At 37.7% G+C, this 21,131-nt stretch overlaps 1 protein-coding gene across 1 annotated transcript in view; it reads right to left on the bottom strand.

The window, feature by feature from the left end:
- Window positions 1-17,644, bottom strand: part of ptk7b (protein tyrosine kinase 7b) — a 168,265-nt gene extending 150,621 nt beyond the window's left edge. Inside the window, exon 1 of the mRNA XM_020933525.2 lies at window positions 16,736-17,644. Coding sequence (XP_020789184.1) covers window positions 16,736-16,853 — 118 coding nt within the window. The 5' untranslated portion in view covers window positions 16,854-17,644. The remainder of the gene's footprint in view (window positions 1-16,735) is intronic.
- Window positions 17,645-21,131: the final 3,487 nt, after the last annotated feature.

A 21,131-nucleotide genomic window follows, 5' to 3' on the forward strand; every position in this document is an offset into this window, starting at 1 on the left:
GTGTGAATTTATAGACAATAATCGGCTTTACATTGGTTACACTGGGATCATGTCACACCTAGAACTATCATGTTGTTATCGACCCACAAATCCAGCTTCTCTCTTTTTTCCGTGCATCCTATCATCTTCTGCTGTCACCTGTGTGCGCGTGTGTGTGTGTGTGTGTGAGTGAGAGAAACCAGGCCCTGTTATGAATCACCCCTCTCCCCCTCCCTGACAGTGTTACCCCGTCCAAGGCATCCTGTCCAACACGCATCGCAATTTGTGTCAATGTTTTTTTTATAACTGTGAGCCCACAATACATAATTCATGACTGGTACTATCAACAAACAAAGGCTGCTGCGATTTCAATTCAGCACTGTGAGGTAGGTTGGCAGCCCATAATAATCAGACCTCAAAGCACTGTTTTGTCCCTGTGGTATTTGCTGGGGGTGCAGGTGTAGAATGAAATACACGCAAGAAGACACAATGATTTGATGTTTAAAGCCACAATGAAACATGCACAACAGATTACATACATACGTAATATGTATGTTAAAAGACAAGGACAGTTGCATGGGCTACACACGAGTGGTTTGCTAATCAGGTACTTTAATAAAAATGTCAAGGAAACACGTGAAAGGACATTTTATTGTCTGGACAGTCAATACTACCCACTTATTTGCCAAAGATGTGCAATCTGCAACAGGGTCTCACAGGATTTCCAGTGGGCAGGAGGATTGACAAATGGATTAACTAATCAGAGAAAAGCATGGTCTGTGAGTGAGTGTCAAAAATACACACACAAACAGATGCTTGTAAACTGAGCTGAAGGAGGTAAAAGATGTCATTCTGTATGATGTGTGGATATTTGAAAGCAAAGGTGGCGAAGGTCTTCTCAGCTGTGATTAGATCATCAACAAACTTATGGGAGACCTGATTTGTATGCGCCTGGTCCCTGACACTTCTGGCGATGAGTATATATAAGAAAGTCAGAACAAACATCGTGAAATGTGTACATTGGTTAAAAGAGTAGATCTCTGGAACAGCCTTGACAGGAAGATGAAGTCTCACGATTTTTGTGAGTTCACAACTCAAGAGAGCCATTTCAGATTGGTATATAGAGCTCTATTCAGAGGACTGCACATATCAGTCTGAGCCATGTTAGAACAGTTGTATAAATGACATGACTTCTCTCTTCTTCCTCTGTAAAAAAATAAGTTTCAATGTATAACTCTGCAGATAAATCAGTTCTGACTATGTGCTACATTATACTATGAGTCTATTGTTGTATATATTGTCTATCTATTATTGTCCTTCTGTTTTTTATGAATAATGAATGAATAGTTATACAATCACATGCATACAATCACAGTAAGGTATAAAGGGCAGGCCTAATAATATGGATCAGCCTACACCTTTTCAATCTCTTTCTACATGACAAATGCTACTGTTATGGAAGATTAAATATACCTGGAACTGAAATAAACTAATCAATCAGTCAAACAGAAAAAGGAGGGGGAGGTAATAACTTTAATAATGTATTCAACAGAGTAATAGTTATTATATGTGCTCAGGAAATGTGAAGAGCAAACACACTGTAGTAGCCTGTAAATGCCACTCAGGAATGCAAATGTAAAACTATCACATGGGAAACAGTTTAATAGTTTATTTAAAAACCCTTTTAAAGAGATGAGGCACTGGGGGCACATGATGCTTTGAAGACAACACAACCATTTTACTCAGTTTTCCTCTACTTTGATGACAAAAGGTCTTTGGCTTATTCTATCAGGCTACAGGTATTTATCTAAAAAATATTCTTTTGAGATCAAAAGGTTATCAAATAAAGAAACATTGGTGATTTTAATGAGATTGACTTTATAACCTTGTATTGTTTGTATTGTGAACTGTATTTAGTTTTCCTTATAATGAAGCATAAATAAAGCATTACTAGTAACATTTAAACAAACTTTAGCCAGTGGATCTTATGAGGGATTTTTATATATGTTAATCTAGTAAAACAAATTAAAATTATACCAAATTTTAAATTAAATACAGACAACACTACTATATAATTTCTTATTTTAACCTCTGTTCAAAAACACAGCAGTAATCTGTCTCTCCATTGATATAGCTATAAATATGTATGACCTCGCCTGTCACTTTACCTTCACCTCTCTAAAATTAGACTAAAGTGCGATTCTCATAGACAGAATTGGCACGAGTGTCGTCAATCCAAGCCAATGTCTATTAACACATCAGCAGCGTGTGCACATGCGGTCACCTTTGGGTGTCAAAAACAAGGTGCTCTGTGAGAATGAGTAGAGGGTGGTGGTTAGATTTAAGGGACTGAGGTTAGAGCAGGGTCTAAGGTGAGTCATAGGAGCAGACATTGCACACTACGGTCATCAAAATATAAACTCTAGGGCTGTAGTCAACAGAGGCCCCGTCCACACTAGTACGTATTTGAGTCGTTCTTGTTGCAGATGCAGTGTTTGTCCACACTAATCCATGGAAAACAGCTCCAGAGATGGAACAATCTGGTGCCGCCAGCTCCCACTAATTCATTTGAGTACAGATCTGATCCAGCACTGTGTGGATGCCTGAAAACGCTGATACACTGATGTAGGTCTATGCGCCGCGAAGTAATTCACCGTCAAAACGCTAAGAGGCAAGAATATATGTCCATTCATATATACGGTCTATGTGTACAACTTGCAGACATATAATCTCTGAAAACTTTAACATGAACCATCTCCAACACAATGGACGCACAGAACAGACTCACCATTATCAGAACACCCCTCTGTCACAGAAAGAACACATATATTCCACTTAGTCGTATCCTTTAGTCTGACAGAAGCTGAACCACATCAGCGCACAATAGCGAGCTGTTTTTTGATCTTAGTTTATGCAAATTAGCCATGCGGTTTTAAGTTTCGTTTCTGTAAAATGTAAACAAATATGCACAAAGCTGTGTGGATAGGGAAGGCTTGAGGACACAGAAATGACGTGTCTGGACACAAATCTTTCCAATATGGTGATACGATGATGCATTTCAGTATAAACGTAGCCTGAGCCAAATTGCACTTCCTGCATTCATACAAAAACAACCATTAATGCAAAAAAGTACTAGGAAACAACATACACATCTGTCTGTTTACATGTAAATACCAAAAAATATAAAATCTTCTACTCTCAGCTAACTCACGCACCAACTTCTCGGTTTTGCTGTTGTCCCATATAAATCCTTATAATTTAAAGAAAATGATTGGTCAACCAATACATATTTTTTACGTATCATCAGATACTAGTGAATACCTTTCAGAGCATTTTTATTCAGATCCAAACTACTGATTATATTTCAACATACTATCATAGAATTCACAGTGAGCTAATTGCTACCATTCAAATTGCTATTTCAGTGTGTTTGCAAATGCATTGCAGCCCCATTAAATTAACCACACAATTCTTTATCCCAACTGCAAGTATGTGAGGAAACTACTTAATATATTACTGACAAACTGGCAACATATATTTGGAAGCAATAATTAAATGATACTAAAAACAGGGATAGGATTTTTTTAAGGTTTGTGGATAACACAAAACTTGCACTACACCAGATATTGCACACACAAAATGGTTGGCTGGACAAAAATAACTAGTGACAAACTAAAAAAAAAAAAGCTCTGTTCCCAGGAGCCTTTGGAGCAGTCAGTTCTTAATAAACTGCGATAAACACTTGAGACAGCTGAAGTTTTTTAAATAACCCCTAATCCCTCCTCCAAATATTCACAAAACACTAGAGGACGTTTTCATAATCAGCACCACGACTTTCCACACTCATTTAACAAAGCCCCCTCGTCCTCTCAACTGCTCCCTATGAGAGTCTTCCACCACAGGACACCCTCTGTACCTCTGAGTTTATCCTCTGCCCCTATAAGGCTAACCTCTGCACCTTTCAGTTTATCTTCTATACCTCCTCTAAGTCTATCCTCTGCACCTCCTCTGTGTCATTCCTCTGCATCTATGAGTCTATTCTCTGTGCCTTTTCTGAGTCTATCCTCTGCACCTCTGAGTTGATCCTCATGGTGTCTCTGGGAGTCATTCAGCCCAGAGCTGCCACTGAAGAAAGTACAGAGGGGTGGCTGTGCATAGGGTGTAGGGGAAATATGAATTTTCTGAGCAATGACATCTTGACTTCAGGAGAATAAAGATGACTCAAACATGCATGAATCACTCTAAATACAGCTTTGAGTAGGTAAATAAGAAAGAACAATTTTAACATGTCATAAAGCTCTGAAAAGTTAGTTTGGCATCTTCAAAACAGTACATAACCGAACAGTGGCAAAGCAACACTGAAGGATTGGTAAAATACAGTTTGCCAAGTTTGAATTGACTTCCACTAAAAGCAGCAATGACACCTCCTATTGCCAGGGTCTAAGCGCCAACAGTTATCTTTTTAAAATACTTTTACCTCAGTTTATCCTTATTAAGAAATTATTACAAGCTAGGGCTGGGCAATTAATTGAATTTGAATGGAGATCGAGATTCAATCCTGTTTATTTGATAATGTCAGGAAAAGCATGTGGTGTGGAGCAGAGCTTAGACTTGAGGATTTTTCTTTTTGTATGAAATGGCACTGATCTGGCTTGTTTATGTTCATGAAATCAATTGTGTGTGTGTGTGTCAGCAGTTTAATTTAGTTTTTGAAAAGAATAAACACAATTGAGATTGAGATCAGTCATTATAAGTAAAAAAAAAAACATGATTACCGGTATCTATTTTAATTTATTGCCATAGCAGACATTTTTTGTATATCAATCTCTGCTTGTCATTATTATTCCGCTCCCCTCAGAATACTTTTCCATCAGTCTTACCACACAGTACCAGAATGCCTTACAAATATATAGCTTTGGGCACATAGTCACAGAGCAATATCCAACCACAGCAGTCAGACACAAAACTGCCTGAGGTCCATTTGAATGACCGGGCCCCTGTGGGACTCTTCACATCAGGCCCTCGTTTAGTCCAGTGATGAGTTTGTGAACACTGCTCTGCCCCTGGGCTCAGACTAAATACAACATAATATAATATACGTATGCTGTGTGAGATATTGTGAGGTTGTATGATTGAGGTTGAGCAAATTTGACATAACGGTAATATCACTGTCAACAAGCCTGTGTGAGGTATATTTCAGTGACTCCGGCAAATAGAATAATTATCCACTGCAATCACACTGATACATTAGCGCAGCAATACAAGCCAGGTGGCAGAGGTGTTTTGCCGAAGGAAAAAACAATATGAAATGCTAGTAGCAGGAATTGAACCATCAGTCTTCAGATTATGTAGTAATCATGTCTTGCAAAAGATGTTGTAACTAGGAGCAAAGAAGAACTAGACCAGGACTAGAATGAGATCAAGCAAAGTCTACATAATGGCAGAATGTTTAAGAGATCACTGCCAGCTTTTAATCTGTATGGAAAAACACAATAATTAGTGCAATAATATAATAAACTGTATGTAAATTTACACAGCTCCAATCATTTTATATATTTTCATTAAATTTGATCTTTATTTATATAGGGAAGGACCAATGCAAGTACAGTACTTTTCATTAGTACAAAAGGAAAAAATAAACAGCACATTATACAGTACATTTACAGTATTTTCATTATTTAAAAAGAAAAATGCAATTATGTTTATGTATATTCGATATTATGGACTTCAAATGTCAAAAGGGACTAATGAGTTCAGTATAGATTGTGACTCAGGGTGTGTAATTTGCTCTTAATCTGGGTTTGAGCCCTGTTTAGTCCTGATGTAGACTTAGTTTGGTCCTGTTCTAGTCTTGGTTTAGTCCTGGTCTAGTCCTGATTTAGACCTGGTTTAATCCTGGTTTAGTCCCACTTTAATCCCAGTTTTGATGCGGTCTCTTTGCAAGTGTGAACCNAATATATATGCAAAAAAATTAAAAGTAAAAATTGGGAGCTCCAAAGAACTCCAGAGAGGATTTGTTTTCTTCTTCTGTACAACACACATGGGATTAAACATCAGACTTAATACATTATCCTATTATGCTATGCCTTTTTTCCCCTTTTCCATTTAATTACAAGTAATTCAAGGTGCTTTTAGAAGGTCGTACATTACATAAAATTGACTCTAGTCCAGGTTTCTGGTGCGGAAATAAGATTACGTATAAGATAGTTCAGAAAATAGCATAATACAGGCCCTTTAATGAACAACTGAACAACAATGACCCAAGTAATTTCCCACATGAAATTACACAAAGATTCAAGGCATCGAAGTTAAGTGTTAATGGTGCTGCTAACTGTAATATCAACAAGTAGTTTACACTTCTGTAAATGACACACAGTTGATGTCTTGCACTTTTATGAATAAAGTGGAAAAGCTTGAAAGACTATACATACACTTTTTTTTTTCTCTCAAGCACAACTGAACAAAAGTGTGCATTATAGGAGTCAAGTCAATAGCTTCCTATAGAAATGTGTTTCCATACCAACCCTCCTTTCAAAGGGAGAGCCAAGGTTATACGGAGCCTTCAAAAAACACCTCACGGATTTGCACCAAGCCATGCAATATATAATAGATACTGCTACTACGACAACTGTGCAATATTGACTTTTGGGATCCAAACTTACACCAGGCCAATATACTGTGCAAAACGTGTATAGCTTTTCCTCTGAAACCAACTTCAACTCTGTTTTACTGTAACACTGAAAGGGGTGAGCAACAGATTACAATACAAACAGTTTATGTAGCCTGTAGGTCACAATTCAGGTTTTGTTTTGCTTAATTTACACTTGGCTTTATATTGTTTTCATGAAATGTATAAAATTCTAAGAGGTTGCACTTAATTGCTGTTGGTTATATTCCCCCGTCAATCACTCAGGGGACAGAAGAGGCCCAATAAGGCGGAGTGGGCGGGGAATCTTAAAGTGTAAAGCAAGGGTGTAACAATATCCAAGTCTCATGATAAGATATCGTCACGGTATGAACCTCACAGTACGATATTTATTGCGATATCATGGGAAAGCTCACGATATGGTGGGGAGGCTCACGAGTAGGAATGTCACAATATCCAAATCTCTCGGTACAATATTTTCACGATATACACTTCACGATATGATATTTATTGCAATATTTTGTGGAAGCAAACAAAACTCTGAATATGCTACTTTTTCCTCTTAAAATGCCTTGACAAGACTGAACCCAAAGAACGAAGACTTAAAAGTGCTTAGAACTGTTATTTATTTTTGTAGTCTACACTGAAATGGAGCAAAGGATCATGGTCTATGTAGTTCTCTGTCTTTTTAAACTATTGCTGCTTCATAACTCTTAATTTAAACGAAGAGGCTTGTAATTTGATATGTTGTGATGGTCCACGATATTATTATATAACTTTGATGATACGATATAATGATATTTCAGTTACTGTTACATCCCTAGTATAAAGTAAAGTCTGTATTTAAGTATTGAACTGAAAAGTACTGAAGCACTACAGTCTTCATTCTGCCATATCATATCACACTAATACAAAAGTGCCTACACCTACGAAAGGCATTCAGTTTTATCCATTCCCTTTTAGTGCCCATTTGAAAGGGAAATCCGTCCAAAAAACATTGCAGTGGAGGGGAATTCTTGAGCAGACAGTTGAAAAGACGACCACTGAAAAGCCTGGACGAGCAGCGGTTATAGTGAAGGATTTGGTTCAAGTCCAAAACTATGAGAAAGGACTCAAAGAAACAGGGAACAGCTTTGAGAGATTCAGATCCTCTGAGCGCAGAGCTGGAAAAGCCACTCTGCTCTTACGTTGTTTTGGCTCAAGAGTGAGAGGCTACAAGGGTTAGCCGAGCGGCGTGCTGGTTTCCACGGTGATGCCACAGTGAACTTTGAACTCTGTTAGGGTTAGCACAAATGTGAAGGAAGAAAAAACAAGGGGCAAGTAACAAGGCAGTTATGGTCCAGTCAGCCTCGACTTAAACCTGTCAGATCAAAGCATACAGTAAATAAAACGAATGGCAATATTGACAAAATGTCTCCTTTTTTTACATTATGTCAGTCTAACAGAAACATATTAAAACATGTCTTTATGTGTTATCTACCCAACACTGTCTGCAACCAAGTTTAGTAGTCGATTAGCCTCATTCATCAGCGGATTTCACTTTGTGGAAACCGTCTGACCTCGCAGCATTAGAATTCATTCGCTTGACAGTAGGCGGGTGCTTTTTTATTTAACCAATCGCTGCTATTTGGTCTTGACATATGTAATGTGCCAAATCCCGTAGAAAGAAGGGCAATAACGTCTTTCCCCTTGATAAAATTCACCAAAACATTCTCTTTGTTCCAGCTTTAAATCCTCGATCTTGCCAACACAGAATGTATGTCTTTGTCTACATCCATCTCGACCTCTTTGTTTACTGTTGTGCTGTACCACAAAAGGGGACCCGGTCACAGTCTACAACTTCAGGGGTTCTTGCAAACTGTCAAGCATATTCCAATTCCTGACCGAGTCGTTGGAGAGAAATGAAATTGAACGGAGGCACTCGGTGACGCCAGTCTGACTAGTAGTCGGTTAAATAGATGTATTGTAATCCCACCACCATTCAGGTAAGTTTCATTGCAAAATAAAACATACAAACATAATTCTATCAACTCTCAGAAGTTTTTGGTGTGAATGTTTCAGCGCTCATCTCAGAGGCTTCTTTAACTTCTGACAGGACACTGGTAAATCACTTCTTTATATTTGTTTGACAGATTTAATGCAGTAATTGGAACTAGCATCACTTTTTGTAAGAATCAAACAAAGCTTATAAGAATACATTCTAAGCATACAACTTTAATAGAATGATATTAAAATAAAATTGACAAAAAAATGAATTTTTACTACTTTCCACATCTATCCAATACAATTAAGAGGGAAAAAAGAAGATAAATCCCACGACAAAACAGTGCAAATGAAGCCCTATAGAGTCTCCCATTGTTCAGCAGCGGGACAGTTCCACGTCTGATTGAGTGCGCTGTCGTCGCTGCTGCCCCTGTGGCCGTTGCCATGATGAGTTCATTCAGCCCCCGGACACAAAGGGTTAATCGCGGACAGGATTATGCAATGACATGCCAGCCTTCTTTCCTCTTTTCTTTCTCTCTCCCCTAGTCTTCTTCAAACGGGCCAAATTAGGCATTCCTGCACGTTTTGATCAGATGCATTTGAATGGGTCGGCAGCGGCGCATGCTTTGGCTACACCGTGGGAACCCTCCAAGGATTTTATTTCTCTCTTAAACTCTGGCGCTCTCGCCGTCTTAGAGGGGGAGAATGTTGTCATGATTTACTGTAGTTTAAGTGGGAGATGTCTGTGCAGTACTGAGCTAGTAGAAACACCTGTATTCATTACTTTTACATCAAACTTGAGACCAGAGGTTATCACACAGAAGATAAAAGGTATAGAAACAGTAGGAGACCACTTATACTGTCCACCTTATATAAATAAAAGCTTTCAAAGAGTAAAGGCTTTAGCTCAAACTCGCAATGGTACAGAGCCTAGACCTAGTTTAGCACATCTAGCCATTCAAGGGCCCATATTACACTATTATTTTTTATCTAGGTCACAAGTATAGGTTGTGTTTTGTTTCATTTCATACACTTACATTTTATTTACATCAATATTACATCATTTGGATCATTTTAACCCTGAAATTGCCTGTCTCTACTGAACTAAAAGGTAAAATGCAGTTGTGAACTTGAATACTGAGGAGGTAAGAACATTCTAACATGGCTAAAATCTCACAAGAGTCACTTTTGGATAATATAGGAGACACAAATCCTCAATACTACACGTCAAAATGATGATTGATTTGACTAGAAATGATGGAAATGCTGATTCGAATAAACATGCATGCAGTTCGTTTACTCTCCTGGGGATAGAGTACAAATATTTGACCACATCTCTCAGTACTCTAATCCAGGATTCAAGTACAAAAAGAAAAATATTCCAAAAGCTTCTGAGTCATGACCTTGATCTTCAACGCTGGAGCCAAGCCAGTCCACCAAGTACTGGCAAAACAAATCTCTAATTTCAAAAGATCAAGAGCCATATTCAGACTTTGCTAGAGTTGAAAATGAGGTAAAGTCTATTAAGGCTCTATTAAAAGTGCATTTATTGAATCTTCACCACACACTGAACCATATAGATATAAATTATAGCTACATAAGTTATACCAAACCCATTAGCAACACAAGGTCTCCACCAGCAATGACATGTAGCCTATAACATTATGCCAATCAATATTTTCATCAGATTTTCACTCAATAATGTAATATGTGTATGCAATGTTAATGTTAATGTATTCTCTAAGCAGCTTTATGGGTGTTTACCAGTCGAACCACATTTTCAGTATCAAGAATACAACTCTAATCATGTTTTAGCTTAAAATAATTCATGAGTCATTTTAGTGTGAGAAATGAAAGTACTGTAGATATGTGCATCTTGGCGTTTCTCATCTTCAGAGTTTATGGAAGACGTGACAAACGGCGGGGGCGATGTCGGTAATAACCTATAGAAACGTTACTATAACAACCAATAGACGAGTCAAGGTTGTGCTGTTTCATGGTTACATTACCTTTACCACATGAAGGATTTTTACAAGGCTCTTTACGACAAGCTTTACGGCGCGTACATCTTTAAGCCACTGTTTCATGCACAGTTTATGTATGTATAAATCTGTACTGTACGCAGAGGCTACAGTCAAATTCTCCAGCGACCCACTTTTGAAATCCAATGGTCTATTTAACAGCACAAACAAAATATAAAAAGGTACCAATATCATTTTAGTGGTGCTGTTAAAAAGACGATTAAAAATAAATTATCTGAAACTATGGCTGTCAAAATAAAAGCAACCAAATTCTCAAAACTATTACTACTATTAAGGCTGTGCAATTAATCAGATTTTGATTGCGAATTTGTGCGTCAAACAATCTCCACACTCATATAATCGAGTTGAAACAATTTATGTGTTTGGATACATTGATGTTTTTCCATGCCTTATTTCATGCTCAATGTATATTTTATTGATTTTAATGTTTTATACATCGCAAAACTGGTCTAAGGTACATATTTGTAGCCTATATTTATTTTCAATAATACATTTTTTTTTTTGAGAGAGAGAGAAATGCTGAATAAATTCATCGTGTAACTAAAAAACAATTGTTTGAATAATCGTGATAATGATTTTTTCCATAATCAAGCAGTAACTAGTATCAATACTAAGGCTGTGAAGTTAATTGAATTTTGATTGCGATTTCGATTTGTGTCAAATGATCTCCAAACTCATAATCGAGTTGAAACGATAAAGTTTAAAAGTTTATGTTGGGACATGTTTATATAAATAAGTATATTTATTTCATTTTTTAAAATATAGAGATTGAAGAACAGCTGGATATAGAGTTTATTTTGGATACATTTATGTTTTTCTATGCCTTAGTACATGTTCAAAGTATATTTTATTAAATTTTTTTGTTTTATACAAACTGCTCTTTAAGGTACAAATTTGTAGTCTATATTTATTTTCAATTTGAAAGTTTTGCGTAAATGACCAATAACAGAGTGTTTGAATAATCGCAATTTCAATATTGACCAAAATAATCGTGATAATGATTTTTTCCATAATGTAGTATAATGTAGTATCAATACTGAGAAAAAAAAATTAAACTAAATAAAATAGGACATTGAACCTTTCCAGAATAGTTTTATAATGGGCTTGATCTCAGAACTATGAGACCACATGCAATATTAAACATGTGTATTGTAAACAACACTGTATTGAAATCAGTACTGAATATCAAGCCTTTTCCTTGAGATTGAAAAAAATATTGTGACAACAAGATTTCATACACTGCTTGAAGTTACAATAGTCATCAAGTATGTTTTGGCAGCTCGAGTTAAAATTTCGTGTTTGCGACAATACCGTGGCACCAGGACCAATTGAAACACGGTGTACAACAGCGAGCAGATCATAACTACCCCACTGCACAACAAAGGGTTTTAGTTGTGGTAATGGAGGGTGCATGCAAGCCTCCTTCAGCTCCAGACTACAGCCATGAAAAACCAGGCACCAAGTCAATAAACAAGTCCAGATCCCCCCAGACCAAACAGGGGACCAATACAGGGAGAGAGGAATTTGAGACCTGAGAGAAACCGCACCAATCAGGGCCACATAGTCTCAGCTAAACCAGAGAAAACAGCAGATTTCATAAACAGACGGGTTGCAGGCTCAGGGGTCAACAAGGTCAGTAATCATCACTTAAACCTGGCTGTTCCAATCACATTTTTCTTTATTTACTTGACTGGAATTGATCACCAACAGCCAAAACAGGTCGGAGAGGTCAGGAGCTATTATGAAGCGTTTATTTCCCATGTTAGTGCGAGGATATTAAGCTTAGAAACAGGTATATGGAAAGTAAAATGGTATGAGAAGCAAGTTTCCAATAGGTTTTGTTAAGACTATGATGGCACAAATGAGTTTTACTTGAATTATTTAATTTCATTCAATTTGTGGAGTGTAAATGTCACTTACTGCCTAGATTTAATCTGTAAACACTCATTTTTGACCAGTGTGTAGTTTCTTTCATCGGTTTTTGATGATTCATGTAGCCTGATTCATCAGCCGGTTTCACTTTGTGGAAACTGTCTGACCTCGCAGCATTAGGATTCGTTCGCTCGACAGTAGACAGGTACTTTTTTAATCTAACCAATCACTGCTATGTGTGGTCGTGGTGTGTGTATTAAGCTTTTCCCAAGCCCCGTAGAAAGAAAGGCAATAACATGTATCCCCCTGATAAAATTCACCAAACATTCTCTTTGTTCCGGCTTTAAATCCTCGATCTCGAGAATCGTTGCCAACACAGAATGTATGGCTCTTCGCTGATTGTCTGGTGTCCGAACTCGCACTTCCGGGGTTTTTGGGAACTGTCTAGTGTATTCTAATTCCTGTCCTAGTCGCTGGAGAGAAATGAAATTTAGCGACGGCACTAAGTTGCACCAGCCTGGCTAGATTCAATAAGCAGCAAAGTCTAATTTTGTTTTACCAATATATAGTCCATCTTATTTTAAACTACGGGGCCTCCATAGTCTCCTGTATAAATGAGAAACACAGAAGTTGCAATAAATAATATATGAATTAGCATAACATAAGCTAAAAGTTATGATTCTTTTAAATACAGAAGCTAGTTTATCAAATCCAGCATAAAGGCCAACTTTGACTGGGAAAAAAACAACAAACTTGCTCTGTTATGAAAACAGGTTTGCATAATTCCATTTAATTTATGTGACTGCAAGAAAGAATTGCATTATATGATGGAATTTACTACAACTCCACTGAAGAACTTAACACGCCCAGTTGAAAACCATTTGCTAATTTTGTATGAGGCAATAATCCCGATCATTACTCGAATTACCAGAATCGGTGGACTCACAATAGTCAGGCATGATGAAGCACAAAACAGCATGACAAAAGAGAGATTTGCTATATCTGAGGCCAGGGGAGGGTTTCTCAACATGGCTACAGTTCTTTGTCATTTTTCACATTTGTTTATTCAGTTTTAATGGACATCTTTTTGAACTTGACTCCTGTTTTTTGTGCCATGACTTGCTCCACTGCTCTGTTCTCTATGGGTGACGTCTTTGGAAGCACCGCAGAGGTAAAATGACTATTGAACTTGGCATCACATGTTGACTGCTTTGTTGCGATTACAAAACGCTAAATAAAATAAAATGAGAGATTTCTTTTAGTAGATTATCTGTAAAATAATTTGGTTTTGTAAGTAAACAATTGCTTAAAATGTTACATTGACTTTCTATGGAATAAAGTACCAGCAAATCTGAACGGTATGCTTGAGCTACTTTATGTATCATGGGAAAGTGATATAAATTGCCCTGTTTATTTTGATGAACAACTTTGATGCCACTCCTTTTGGCACTGCTGCCAACAGTAGAGCTCTGAAAAAGATTCACTGATTAAATAGTTTCTTGTAGAGTGGACAAAAGGCATGTCACAATAAATCAATCAGTCCATTTGTCATGATTCCAGTTGTCAGACTGGGGCATTTGTGTGAATTTATAGACAATAATCGGCTTTACATTGGTTACACTGGGATCATGTCACACCTAGAACTTTCATTTGTTAGACCAATCCCAAACCAATGGAGATTTTAACATGATAAATACACTACTTGGCATCGATTCAAAACTATTCTGACAGTGAGTGGAAAAGGCCCAGCAGCTTATCCATGGTTCTTTTGTTTGTTTATTTTTTGGCTAACACGTGCCTATGGACCTTTAGCACACATATTTTAAATTGAACCCTAATCTCTATAATATTAGAAAATAGATTTCCGTTAAACCAAGTCACATTCATGCTGTAAAATATATATATAACTTCTTACAAAATCCTAATAGCTAATATTTAAGATGTATAGTGTACAAACCAAGATAATACTAAAGCTTACAATGGAATCCAGTGAGGCAAATTCATGACCAAAAATACAATCAGTCAACATCAGCCCACAAAGTTCTTCTCACGTGTAAGACTTCATATGGATAATAGGCATGGACATTTTATAAGCTGCCATAACAGTATACACCTGGCTATGCTCTTTACTTGTTCGCTTTATAAACATTCGCAGAAGCCCTGTTGCATGTTTAGGCCCGGTCTCCCCTGCAGCTCGCACACAGAGGACACATTCATCCCAAAATGGGCACCGTGAGGAGACAGGAGGGGGATGGCAGACACACTTAAGGAATTTTTCAACCACTTTAAACTATCAGGCTTGTGTTGAAGACCCCAGTGCTGTATACAGTCCTGGGTGCTGCTATTCCCATTCAGGCTGCATGGTTAGATCAGATAAAAGTGACTGAGTTTTGACATGATGAGTGGAGAGGTAATGAGGCGATCGTTGGCAGGATAAGAGCATTCTTTTCCCCCAAAACCAGGAGGGAGCTTCTATTGGCTGTCTCTGCACTGGGGTTGTGAACTTAAGACTGTAGCTTTGTGGGAGGGCATCAGGTCAAAGCCAATTCATTTTTCCTTAAAGTTTTTAAACATGTAGAACAATATTACATTTACTTCTACTTTTGTAATCAATATATTTGGAAATTACTTCTATAAAGCACACTATTTACAACATATGTATTTGCACAGACATGTTCAGCAAAAAGTTTGAAATTTGGAAATGTGTTTTGCACTCACCTTTTTTATGGGGTAAGAAAGCTTTCAGAAATATTCACGTGCACAGGATAGAAATCAGTGCATATTTGGGAAATCCACGCATATATGGCTGTAGTTGAGCATAAAATAAATGTTTGTAAACTCTCAAATAAAATGTATGGTGTGTATTTTATCCTTCAAAATACGAACTGAAAAGTTACGACATCAAGAATTACAATCACAAACTGAAAATTTATGATTACACTTTCTTCAGTACAAATCAAAGACCATATAAAGACCTGTTTTAGTCCCGGTTCAGTCCTGGGATCAGTCCTGGGATCAGTCCTGGGATCAGTCCTGGGATCAGTCCTGGGATCAGTCATTGGATCAGTCATTGGATCAGTCATTGGATCAGTCATTGGATCAGTCCTGATTTAGTCCATATGCAGCACAAAAGTCTGGCATCTTGATCGATGTTTCTTCTGTTCACTGAATAATCCCTGTGAAGTGATGATGTATTTTTGACAGTCGAGTCGCGTCTATGAATTTGTATTCATACTGAAGAAAGTGTAATCATAAATTTTCATTTCATGACTGTGATTCTTGATGTTGTAACTTTTCAATTTGTATTCTGATGGTTAAAAAACACAAAATACATTTTATGTACAACTGGACTCATTTGAAAGTTTAAGAATATTTATTTTATGCTCAACTACAGACAAATATGCATGGATTTCTATCCTGTGTACACAAGTATTTCTGAAAGCTTTCTTGCTCCATACTTTTTCAATTTAAATGGTTTGTCTTGATATAATCTTTTAAATTAAACTTCATATTTGGCATGACGAAGTTAGTCTCAAAGTGCAAATATCGCATCCATATTCATAGGAAACTTCACTGCTTTTAAACTATGAAAGAGGTTTAGTCTGAGATATGGCGAGCTTAGGATGCGGAGGCAGTTCAAAACAGCAAACACAGTTATGAATATGATAATCAGAAATGGCGTGTCCAGTGTGTTGAGGACAGTCTGGGGAATACATAATGACATGGCTGAGTAGCACTGGGTTGGTTGAATCATGGAAAACTGCAACCATCCTGCAAATTACACAGGAAAATATTTAAAAACACATTTTGCTTTAATATCTAGATTTGGCTTAAACTACTCTGTCCAAAAGTGAGGAAAAAGTCCTTCTTCCAAAACATGGGCTACTACAGTGCCCCGTCTCTCTCTGCTACCCCCCGCTAAGTGTGGGGTCAATGGCGGGGGGAGGGGGCCTCTAAAGTCCCCCAAAACAACACAAACTCCCATTTACATTGCCTTCAAGAATGTGGATTGATTAAAGTTGCAAATGTCCAATTGGCGTGTACTCCACAACTTTCACATCAAAACAGGAGACAAGGCAACGCGCGCGGCTTCTCACATATGAATGAAAGAATTAAAGCGTTATTCCAGCTAAAAACAGTGTCTAAATGAAGTAAAATTAACCAAATCAAAGTGCTCAAGACATGCAAAACACAAAAGCAGCTCAGTACCAACCTTGTAAGCAGATAAAGCCCACGACGTAAAGCGTATCCACCGGTATCTTCCTGCTCCTCATCGCCGCTTTCCTCCAGCCTTCTCCCCGCTGTCTCCCGCTCTCCTCTGGTACATCCATGCCCGCTCCTGCGCTCTGACCGTCGGCTTTCTCTACAGCTGCGCGGCGCCTCCTTGGTTTCGCTCCACGGTTGCAGCCTCTGGCCACAAAGTAGTTTCAAAAGGATCCGTGCGTCACCGTGTGTGCGTAAAGGTACACCGACCAGCCCTGTTACCTGCGCGGGTCCCCGGGGAGCGAAGCCTGGCGGTGCCTACAGACTAGTTCCTGGGAAAAACTACCAGGAACAAGGCAGAGACATGTGGGTAACGCGCTCTGTGTGGCAGGCCAACCAGACGGACCACTTACCGACGGCGAAAGTTTTGAGCGGTAACTTCCAGGTGCGCTACTAAACAAAAAGTCGGTGAGTAAACGGATCGCCCCGGTTCATTACAGTCCTCTCCGTGTTCCCTCCGATAACCCCGAGTCCACAGCCGCCTGCACCGGCCACTTGTGTCCGCGACGAGGGGCAGTTTGGCTCCAGTCCGCGGTGCTCCGGAGTTGGCGTCCTCCTCCTACCGCTTTCCGAGGTTTTACTCCAAGCGCATCAAGTCACCGCGAAACAAAAGCGCCACATCCGTCTGCGGTTTTCACAATAAACCTGACATAATTATACCAAAATGAGGCCCACAATAATTACAGGTTAGGTTATATTTTTTTAGCTATGCCCACAAAGATATGAGCTTTTAAAATCCCATCTCAAGAAGGCCTAATTAATTTTATTTTAGATGATGCAGTCAAATTGGAAAACTAGGCTCATCTATGATTTTGTATTAAAAAGTGAAATAAATAAATAAAAAAACTGAAAAATAAACTGAAAATAAATAAATAAATAAACTGAAAAATAAACTGAAAATAAATAAATAAATAAATGAAAAATAAACTGAAAATAAATAAATAAATAAACTGAAAAATAAATTGAAATATCCCCACATACATCATCTTATAAAATACATGCTTAGTTGCAACATTACAACCAATCCAAGTGAGACTTTACTAGGAGTGTGCAAAAATATCAAAATATTGTTATATCGTATCGTTTAATGTGGTGATACAGTATCAATATCGTGGTCTGCTGTATCGATATATCGCCAACAGTATTTTTGGGTATATTTTACTAAATAATTTTGTTACAGCGCTACAGTTTTGTCGCTTGTTCAGAGGAAGAAAACTCATTTATGCAACAAATTTGACATTTTCACTGTTTTTATTATTGGTTATTGTTAAAATGGGTGTGTTTTACATTAACTTTGCACAAGAAGCGGTTTAACAAACAGTTTTAGTGTCACAAACATCATTTAGCCTTTATTTTTTTATTGAACTGTATTGAATCGGTTTGAAATATATCGTATTAAACCGAAAGTGCAATGTATCGAGGTATGTATCATATTCCCTTTACAAAACTAGAATCCTTTCAATTTGCTTATGGTAATGATGAAATGTACTGATAAACTACTTGCATATTTGACCCAAAATACGTAATGTAACGATAAATGTCAATTTAAAGAAAAAAATTATCTACTTTAATTGTGAAATCCTCTTAATTAAACATCCGGTGTTTCCATGGTTTCCAACGGAGCAGACCTTTCATGTCTCTGTCAAAAGGAGAACAACAGCGCCACCCCGCGGCTTCTCCAGGTAACCTATCTTTAATTAAAAGGCATAAAAATGACCAACCACCACAAAATATGTTCAGTAAAAAGTGTAAGTGGAAAAAAATCTTATAAAACTGTTTACATTAGATTAAATTTAGATTAAATTTAAAGGGGATTTGCAGTTTAGTCTGAAATACATGTTCTACTGATACATAAATGTCTAATGTCTAAAGATTCTGTTATGGTGCCAAAAAATAGAGACAATTGCCAATTATGTGAATCCTTTATTTGTTTGTGTGATTTTACCAGTAGCCACTGATGGTACAATGGTTAATATCGTCTGCTGCGTATAACTGAGCAGGTCTACATTACTGTTCTGTATTTTTCTTTTCCACAAACCGGTGATGTGGAGAGAGGAATGCAGCAGCAGGAGGCAGAGCTCTATAGAGATTTCACTTGAAGTTTGAGGCTCACGTCAACGCTGCTCTAATGAACTCAGCGCTGCTCCAAACTCACGAGCTTCATGAAAACTGACAGAGAAGGGTCTGACAGCTCGAGCTCGCACACACACACACACACGCACACACACACATACACACACACTGAGCGCTTATATGCACTTAGGAGGGATCTGTCAGAGGTTCCTGCAGGACTGAGGCACTAAAAATGTTTTGACATCCACAGTCTGGGGAGAAATTGTTACTGGGTGAAGTAGGATAAAGGAAAGTGTGCTGCCTATTTTGTTTTGGCTTATATTCTTCATATTGTAAATGTCTGCATAACATATTTAAATTTTTTTTCTTTATTTAGTGTTTTATAGAGGCAAAAAACATACATTACAAGGTGAGCTTTGTAACTTTTCTGGTAGATGGTCTGTCACCTGCTTGTGTTCAGCCTGGTATGTTCCATAGGTGTGTTTTTGATTTATTCCAGGTGTTTTCTTGCTTCAAAGTTCAAAGTTAGCTTTATTGTCTCTTTCTTCACATGTACAGGACATAAAAAGGAATCAAAATTCTCTCTTTCCCATGTGTAGACAAGACAGGACAAACATTAAACACAACAAATAACATCATCTCATTAATCACTACATCAGGGGTCACCAAACTTTTTCCTCTGGGGGCCACATTATCGCTCGTGATTGTGATGTGGGACCGAGGTTGGGTCGGTCATATAACATAATTATATGATCCAGACCAAAATGACCACCTGTAGTCCTCATTGTGTAGTAGAAATGACCAGCCTGGTACAATCATTCACAATAAAATATCAACACATAATTCCTGGCACATATTTGTTTATTGTTACAAGTGATTTGTAAAAGTAGTAAGTACTTCACACTTTGCTTTAATCTGAAATACCATAGATATTTAATTTATTTATTTTCACATGTGTTAACTGTCACTGTTTGATCTTGAGCTTGTCAGGTGACGAAAATCCAGCGCAGATTCAGGTTAGGTTAGATTGATTCATTCGTACGTTTAGGTAAATTTGTTTTGCAAATTTAAGGCTGGTACCACATTTCACATTTCATTCATCCACATTATATCCAATAACATGTATGAAGACACAATCACAAAACAAAGTGTTACAGAGCTCCAGGGCAGAATGTTTTGTTCCATAAACAATTAGTTAAATTCATCCATCACTCTTGGCTAAAAACACAATAAATATAAAATATATAAAAGACACACACACACATTTTTTCTAAGACAAATGTACTTAAATCGATAGACAAATAGATTACAATTTATTCATAAGTGTGATAGCAGCCAGAACAAAGCTCCTTTTAAAACAGTTCTAAATCTTGGGACTAAAAGCTTCTGACCAGAGGGAAGCACCTGAAACTCTGAGTTTAGTGGATCTTGCACGTCTTTTAAAATACTCTGGGACATCCTCTGTAACTGTTTTGAGTCCAGGCGGCTCTGAGGATGGACAATCACCTCACTCGCCCATTTAACTGATTCAGGGAGTTTATTTTTTTTAGGAAAGATGCTCCCAAACCATGAGACCAATTGATTCCATAAACGTTTTATAGAACAGTGTCATCATGGTTCTGTCTACATGGTAAAAAGAGAATTTCCTCAAACAATGAAGGCGCTGGTGGACTCTTTTACACACAGTAGTACAATTATCATCAAAGCTCAAATTTTAATCAGTGAATGTTCCAAAATGTATAAATGTGACGTCCTTCTGAGGCGCTCGCTTTCGAAAGTTGGTGAAGTTTTCGGTGGCAAATGTAAATATGTCAGATAATTGTTTAAATATAAAGAGAAATACTTCATATAAATAATAAGTAGTAATTTAAAAAAATAAGCCATGACAACTTTTGATTGCCTCATAGGGCCAGTTCAAGTGGTGGGGGTCAGTAAAAGGGGCGTGGCGGGCAGGAGTCGGACCGTGGGCCTTAGTTTGATGACCCCTGCCCTACAGTAACCATAGACAACAATAGAAAAACACTTCTTGAACATAATTTGAAATACATGCATTCTTTCTCTGAGCTGTAACGTGACGTGACAGTCCCACCTGTTCGTGGAGATAGTTTAATGCCATACCGTGAAACATTCCAGGCAAAGCTGTAACATCTCCCTGGAGACCCTCTGCCACAATGTTGTTCAATGCGTAACATTTAAAGATTTGCAAAACTGGTGAGCTGCATTAATTAACATACATTTAATTTAAGTCAACATTCCAAACACAAAATTCAGAC

This window comes from Boleophthalmus pectinirostris, unplaced genomic scaffold, assembly GCF_026225935.1.
Source record: "Boleophthalmus pectinirostris isolate CB_2022bp ecotype Guang Dong unplaced genomic scaffold, ASM2622593v1 HiC_scaffold_5, whole genome shotgun sequence".
In the NCBI taxonomy this organism is placed as follows: Eukaryota; Metazoa; Chordata; class Actinopteri; order Gobiiformes; family Gobiidae; genus Boleophthalmus; species Boleophthalmus pectinirostris.